Source organism: Pteropus alecto, unplaced genomic scaffold (genome assembly GCF_000325575.1).
Source record: "Pteropus alecto unplaced genomic scaffold, ASM32557v1 scaffold134, whole genome shotgun sequence".
Taxonomy (NCBI): domain Eukaryota; kingdom Metazoa; phylum Chordata; class Mammalia; order Chiroptera; family Pteropodidae; genus Pteropus; species Pteropus alecto.
Genome location: NW_006436283.1, coordinates 719530 through 727060, shown reverse-complemented (window position 1 = coordinate 727060; position 7531 = coordinate 719530). Strand labels below are relative to the sequence as shown.

Here is a 7531-nt window from a genome sequence, read left to right as displayed (position 1 = left end):
GCGGGCGTCTGCGCCGTGGCGGGAGGGAGGTGGGCGGGCAGCGTCAGGATGGGAATGAGGGGCCGCATGCAGGCCGACCCTCGTCTGCGTCAGATGCCTCAGCGCGCTGCCGCCCCGCGGCTTGCGTTTCGGGGTGCGAGTTGCTGTGTGAGTCCACCTGCTGCCGTGCTGGGCCAGCTCTGCAGATGGCCATTGCCTTCTTGTTGCCTGTCCATCCTTGAGCACCCGACTCGTGCTGTCACTCACTTGTCCCTGAGTCTTACGCCCACCCACTCCTCTGCCGGCTCTCTGCAGTTTCGGTCTCATCCAGAGCACCCTCCTGGCTCTCGCCTCCAGGTCACACCCCTGAGGAGGGTGGCGGGTCAGGGGCACCTGGGCCTGCTGGGGGGTGGGCGGAGCTCGGCCGTGTGAGGATCTGGGGCCCTGCCGAGGGTGGGCTGAGGCGGGAACTGCTTCTGACCTCGCTGCACCTTTGTCGAGTGGAGGGTGAGGGACAGGGGGCCCGAGCCAGTCCTGAACTCCACGAACATCCGTCCTGGGGAGGTGGCGGCTGTTGTGGCCCAGCCCTCTGGGGTCCCCGCTGGCTTCTGCGCTGCTGCTTGGGCCACGTTCACAACTGGTGCACATCCCGTGTCACGCCTCTGTCATCTGAGCCAGGCTTGGTGGCTGAAAGCAGACCATGTGGCTGCGGTGGGCTGGGCCGGGGCCAGGCCCCCTCGGTCCCGGGGACCCCTGGGTTTGGGGGCCAGACGCGGGCCAGGCCTGGCTGCCTCTTATTCCCATCTAAAGGCGTGGGGCCCGCGCGCAGCGGGGCTCTGGGCTCTCGGGAACCCGCTGTCGGCCTGTGTGCTGTGCTGGCTGTCCGGGCGCCGGCCCCGGCGCAGCCCCACGCACTGACCCTGGCCCTGGGCAGGAGGGGTCCGCCTGGCCGCCAGCAGCGCTGCCTTTGATCTGGGAGCCCGAGCAGCTGGTCGCGGCGGAGCGTCCCCCACCCGCCTCGTGCCTCCTGTCACTAACAGCCGCACACCCAGAGGGCCGGCCGGCCACATGGTGTCTGCTTTGTGTCCCTTCTCAGTGCTGGGGGAGGGGAGAAGGGAACAAAACAGAACTTTTGAGGGAACTTCAAAGGTACATTCAGCCATCAAAAGGGTCTCCAAGGTCCCGCTAGCGCGGAGCCTGTGTGTGACTTTCCGAGGAGCCGGCAGCGAGGCCGCGCGGCAAGCCCTCGGCCCAGGCGGGTGGCTCGCAGACCCGGCGGCTCCTGCCTTTGATGCCGGAACATTCGTTATTGGGCGGCGGTGGAACTGGCCGTCAGCACCGGCTCGGGAGGAACTAGTGCTGCGTCCTTTGAAGTCCCTCTGCCGCCCGGGAGGCTGCCATCCAGCAGGCACGCCCCACGCAGCTGGCACAGGGGTCGCCGATCAAAGGCCCCAGTCCCCTAGGCAGGACAGGCGGCTGACAGTGGTTGCCCCTGTGCCGGGCTGTCTGCCCCCAAGACGGGGGGTCGGGTGGTGGGGGGATGGGGGTGGTTGGGTGCTTTCCTCGGCGCCTGACTCAGGGTAGGTGTAAGCCTTGTCTCTAGGTGTCCCCGCTCCCTGACCATGGGGGCTGCTCTCGCTGCCCGGATGTCGTCCTGTTGGCCTGGGGTGCCTGCTCACGACGTCCCTCCAAGAGCGCCGCCCCGGGCCCGGCCGTGGCCCCCGCTGACCTGGGTGGGCGTGGCTTTCGTTGGAATGTGCACTGAGGCTGGCACACAGGGCGGCAGCTTGGAAGGCGCCGGCCACGTGGCAGGTTTTTGAAGCCTGGTGACGGGCAGGTGCCCTCTGGCCATCTGTCTTGTTGCCCCACAACTGGGCATGGGGCGAGACGGATGCCCGGCCTGTGAGCCGTGTAGAGAATGGGGTGCATCGTTGTGCCTGCAACCCCCAAGCTGCCCAGCCAGGGCCAGGTGACGCCTGCTTTGCAGGGTTTGCACCCGTCTGCCTGGTGTGCACGTCGCCCCCTTCAGCTTGCTGGCCTTGGGCCGTGTGTCCCCCCGGGCTCCCCAAGGCCCGCAGGTGAGGAGACGCCTGTTCGTGCCGGGCTTGGGGTTTTGGTCGGCACACAGCGGGCCCCGCCCGGGCATGTGGAGCTCTCCGCTCCAAGGTGCCGGCGTCACGGCCGCGGTGCGTGCTGAGCTGCCCCGCTTCCCTCTAAAAACCCTCTTCTCTCCTGTGCGGAAGTGCGGGTGGGCCCAGCAGTGGACGGTGGGTGCCGGCGGGGCGGGGATTGTGTCTGTGAGCTTCCTGTCCAGGCCTCCAGTGTCCAGGGCGGTCCCCTGTGCAGCCTCGTGCCAGGCGTGGCCCTCCCCTTTCACTGCCCGCGGCCGCTGGCGGGGTCCCTCCGGGGGCGTTGGCTCCAGGAGTGACTGGGAGGTTTGGCCCGAGGCCTCTCGTAGTGACTCACTCACGCCCCAGGCCTCAGGGGGACGCGCATTCCCTCTTCCCAGACAGCTGTCGGGGCTGCAGGGGGAGGACAACAGCCCTCTCAAGGAAGCTGGAAAATCTGGCTTGAGGTCACCTCCAAATAGTTTCTACATTTTTTCTCCGTGTGTCATCACGTTCTGGAAAATCACCGTCAAGGAGATTAAATCTCAGCCGGCAGCAAGGCCGCTTCCGACACGAGGGGACCCCGTGTGCCCACGCGGTTTCAGCCACTTGTGTGGCGGCTGCTGGAGTGTGGCCACCGACTGTCCAGAGACCATCCGGCCCCTCGTCCCCTCCTCGCTCAGCCGCTGTGCCTGCCGGCCGCGCGGGGCCTGCGGTGGGCCACAGTGGGCAGGGCGCGCGCCGTCCCCCTGTCGAATCCCCCGTGGCTGTCGGTATACTGGTCGCCCTTCACAGCTGGCAGTTTATCACCAAGTCCCCTCGCCTCTAAATGGCCTGCTTGTCGCTCCAGCATTTGTCCAGCCTGGGCCTGTCACCCAGGCCTCCTGTGGGCACCACCCTTGGAGGGCGTTCCTGTTCCTCCTGTGTGCCACCCAGGGCCCTGACCGGTGCCATCCAGTTACAGACAGCTGTGAGGCCGCCCACCAGTGAAGGGATGTCAAGTGCCATCCTCCACGTGGCTCCCTAGAAGCTGTGAAGGTCTGCTGTCGGGAGCGTGGAGAAGGTTCTGGACACTGTCATTCTCGGCCCAGAGCCCGCGGCCCCGCCAGCGTCCTCGGGCAGCAGCTGGCAGGTCCACTGCGACCAGGTCGCACATGGGACCACACTCGCTGCAGCGGAGGCTGCGGCGTGTGGCTTCTCCTCACAGCTGCCACTGCGTGCGTCCTTCTCTCCGAGTGACGTCTCACTCTCTACCTCCTCATCCAGAAACACCTCCGTAAATCCTGGGGAGTGGGACCGTGTGTGATACCTGCCTCTAACCAGGGAACAGTGGTAGAAGGGACAGCAGATGAGGCCAGACTGCGGCCGAGTGGTGCAGTGAGCAGGGCTAGGGCTCGGCTGGAGGCCACCGGCTCGGGCCCCCTTTCCCGTGCAGCCCGAGGCCCAAGAGGCTTTCTGCACCCCTCCCCCCGTTTGCCGTGGACACGGTCTCTCCTGGGAAGGCTGAGGTGAGGCTGCGAAGTCTCCTGGCTTCTTCCGTCATTTGGTGGCATGGTGACATTTCCTGCCAGCCCAGCCACTGATGTCACATCCGTCTGTGTGTTCTTGTGGGACAGGGTCTGCCTGAGGTCGGGACGTGGTGGCAGCTCTGGGACTCAGCTGTCCCCTGGAGGTGCCGGGAGGATGGCAAGGCCGGAGTGGCCACATGCTCCCTGGGACTGGCTTCACCGCTGTGTCCCGACGTCAGAGACCGGTCTGGGTGGTCAGGCTCAGCTCGATGCCATGAGCTGTACGTCACCCAGTTGCCACATTCTCGGGGTAACTCGTGTGCCTGGGGCTGGGTCCTCCAGGGAGGCACTGGAACCAGTGGGCCCAGAGCCTGCTCGTCAGCCTGCGGGCCTTGTGCTCGAGCCCCAGGGGCCTGGCACGTGTGGCCGCGTGAGTCCCAGCTCGAGCTCGAGCACGTCTGCCCCCGCCTTCCCCCAGGAGCCCAGGCCCTTCTGGAATGCAGGCGCCGTGGCGGGAGGGCGGCCTGGCGCCTGGCATCTCGTTATAAAAAGCTCTGGCACAGACCGCTCGCGGCGGTGCAGGACGGTTGTGGCTTTGAAGGGGCAGCCACCAGGGGCCTCGCTCAGCCACCTACGAGCTCTGCTGCCCAGGCCTCAGCCAGCCCTCTGGCCACTGTGCCACGGCACTCCGAGGTCAGAGGGCCGTCCCGGTGAGGGTCTAGCTCCCTTCACCGAGGAACAGAGCGCTGTGAGGCGAGACAGCTGTGCGCTTGGTGGCTGCAGGGAGCAGGCAGCCAAGGCCTCGGGAGTGGCTGGGGAGCGCAGCCCTGGAGGAACCTGGGCAGGTGCATTGGGCGAGTGGGTCCCCAAACGCTGGGCAGCTTGGGCCTGGCCGTGCCCAGGGCAATGGCCTGACCTCTGTTGCTGGCGGGGCTGCAGCCAGGTGGGCCATATGAGAGGCAAGGGACGGCGTGATCTGAGGAGCGTAGCGTGTCCCCAGAGCCTGCAAGCCCCACCTGGTCCCTGGGTGGGAGAGACGGGAGGCAGGGTTGCCATGCTGGGGTGGGGGTGGGGAGGTGTGGGCAGGCAGAGGGCAGAGGGCAGAGGGCAGAGGGCAGCTTCCCGGGCAGCCTCTCTCCCCGATGGCTGGTGGCCCTTTTGTGAAAAGGGGGACAGGGCTTGCTGTGGACATCTTGGCAGCGGTGGCCTCAGTGCCATAGAGGTGCCCCCCACGCTCACTGCAGTTACTGTCCCCTCACCCCGTGCACCACAAGCAGAGCGGGCCCTGCCTTGTAATTTCCATCGCCCTTGCTGCCAATTAGGAGCGACGCTGTCCCTTCCTGTGTCCCCTGGGGGGGGGGGACAGCCTGGCTGTGGGGCCAGTGGTTGGCAGGTTTCTGCCAAACCTTTAATTTGGGGGCTGCCACTTCCCCTGCCCCTCCCAGGGAGCCCCTGACGTGGCCTCGACCAGGGCACTGCTCCCCAAGCTTTGAGGACCCCGATAGCAGGCAGCTTGCTGGGCCTCTTTGTGGGGGGCTCCCAGGGAGACAGGAAGTGAGCAGAGGAGCCACTGAGGAGGCTGGCACTGCCAAGCTGCCACTCGCCATACTCCAAGTTCCCCCAGCAGTGACTGAGCTGAGATCCCAGGGCCATGTGCCCTGCTGGTGTGCAGAGGTCCCAGTGCGGCTTTGCTGAGCAGGCAGGCATGGAGGGAGCGGCTCCAGTTCTGGACAGGCTTGGCTGGTGTGGCGTCCCCAGCCCACTGTCCCACCCCCTACTCTGGAGACCTGGCCCTGGCCACGGGCTGGCAGGTGGGGCCTGGGGTGGGCTCGGGTCACCCCAGCTGCAGGGCCTGGGTGGCCCGGCCCCACCTTGCTGGGCACCTGGGCCCCTCCTGGGAGCCTGCATGAGCCAGGCCCTCTGCCCAGCAGCCGGTGGACCGGGACCCCGTGGTGTGCCACCCTGACCTGGAGGAGCTGCTCCAGGCCTGGCCTGCGGAGCTGCCCGACGAATTCTTCGAGGTCACTGTGGACGACGTGAGAAGACGCTTGGCCCAGCTCAAGAGTGAACGGTGGGTGCGCTTCTGCCCCTCCGCGCTGCCCGCGCCCGCCTCAGGCCCCGCGCCCCTCCGCGCTGCCCGCGCACCTCGGAGGGTGCGAGGCTCAGGCAGGGGTGCCTAGTCCTGCCCGGCTCACGTGAGGCCCCCACTCCGGCGTGGGAGATGTGGGACCTTCGCCGACTCCTTCCGCAGAAAGCGCCTGGAAGAAGCCCCGTTGGTGACCAAGGCCTTCAGGGAGGCTCAGATGAAGGAGAAACTGGAGCGGTACCCGAAGGTACGGGAGAGGCCGGGAGTCCGCGTGGCTCTGCTGGGGCCTCGCTCGGCGCCCACGGCCCGCACCCTGCTGGCCGTGTCACCTGCACTTCACCCAAGGCCTGCAGAGCCTCAGTTAACGAACCAGTCAACCCCGTTTTATGATGAAACCAAGTCCAGCATGTTCTAAGTGCACGTGGGGTCCTAGCTCCCAGTCCTTGGCATAGCAGCTGCAGCCATAGCTCCAGCCAGGAGCGTGGTGGGGACAGCGAGGGCCATGGTTGACCAGCACTTCCCCCAGTCCTGGTGTTGCCCTTGGGATGGTGGGCCGGGCGTCGGGGGCCCAGCGCCACACCCCCAACCCCCCGTCCTGCTGACAGCTTGGCGTCTCCCTGCCCAGGTGGTGCTGAGGGTCCTCTTCCCTGACCGCCACATCCTGCAGGGCTTCTTCCGCCCCCGTGAGACAGGTAAGTGGCCCCGCCTGGGCGCGCAGGAGGGCGGGGCGCCTCCTTCAGGCTGTGGGACTGGCCTCCGGGCTCCAGGGAAGAGCAGTTCTCAGGTCGCCCTTGTCCCTGGGGAGCCGGCAGCGGGCTCTGAGCTTACAGGGCGCGCCGCAGTGGCGCACAGGGCCAGGGCTGGCTCACGTCGGGGGCTTGCCAGGCCAGCCTGGCGGCGTCTGTGGTCCTGGGTGCCCTCCGCACCCACCTGGTCCTTCACGGGCGGGATGAGGGCCACCAGAGGGAGGGAGGGCCGAGCCTGCCCACACCCACTAGTGGGGTCTCTGACCTGGGGCTGTGGCCCACCTAGACACCGCCGATTCTGAGTGGGGTCCGTCTCAGGTGCTGTGGAAGGGACTGGACCGGGCTGGGTCGTCCCCGAGGGTGGGAGCAGTGTCTGAGGCCTGAGGCGGAGGCTGGCCCAGCCTGCCCAGTCCCACTGGGGCCAGCCCCGGGGCGGGTCTGGTTGGGGCCCTGCCTGGTTGGGGCCCTGCCACCCCTCGGAGCCTTCTGCTCACCTGCCCTTCCTCGTCCAGTGGGGGACCTGCGGGACTTCGTGAGGAGCCACTTGAGGAACCCCGAGCTGCCGTTCTACCTGTGTAAGTTCTTTACGTACAGCCTCCTGCCACCTCCGCCTGAGCCTCCCCACAGAAAACACGTAGCCTCCTGCGGCCATGTCCAAGGCCAAGTCTGGGGAAGTCTGGGGCCGAGGTTTTCGGGGAGGGAGGCGGCCCTCGCCCCACCCCAATGCCCGTGCATCCTCTCTGCTTCTGGCCTGGCCCCCAGTGCCCGGGAGCTGGGGTACACCAGCCCCCCCTCAGAGGGCATCTGGGTGGTGAAGGCTGGGGTCCACCGGAGGCTCTGCTTCAGGCTGACCACCTCGCCAGAGGTTCTGCAGCACTGGGGCCGAGGTTTTCGGGGAGGGAGGCGGCCCTCGCCCCACCCCAATGCCCGTGCATCCTCTCTGCTTCTGGCCTGGCCCCCAGTGCCCGGGAGCTGGGGTACACCAGCCCCCCCTCAGAGGGCATCTGGGTGGTGAAGGCTGGGGTCCACCGGAGGCTCTGCTTCAGGCTGACCACCTCGCCAGAGGTTCTGCAGCAGCGGAGAGGTGGGCGGGGTGTGGGCGGA

General features: G+C 67.3%; 1 protein-coding gene across 7 annotated transcripts in view; it reads left to right on the top strand.

Moving 5' to 3' along the window:
- The window catches only part of ASPSCR1 (ASPSCR1, UBX domain containing tether for SLC2A4), a 25397-nt gene that overhangs the window by 12960 nt on the left and 4906 nt on the right, over window positions 1-7531 (top strand). For 5 of the 7 annotated variants that reach the window (XM_025047026.1, XM_025047027.1, XM_025047023.1 and 2 more), the window contains 4 exons: window positions 5527-5666; window positions 5817-5928; window positions 6307-6373; window positions 6940-7002. In XM_025047026.1, the coding sequence (XP_024902794.1) occupies window positions 5527-5666; window positions 5817-5928; window positions 6307-6373; window positions 6940-7002 (382 nt within the window). The remainder of the gene's footprint in view (window positions 1-5526; window positions 5667-5816; window positions 5929-6306; window positions 6374-6939; window positions 7003-7531) is intronic. The other 2 variants (XM_025047025.1, XM_025047024.1) reach the window with 1 other exon arrangement.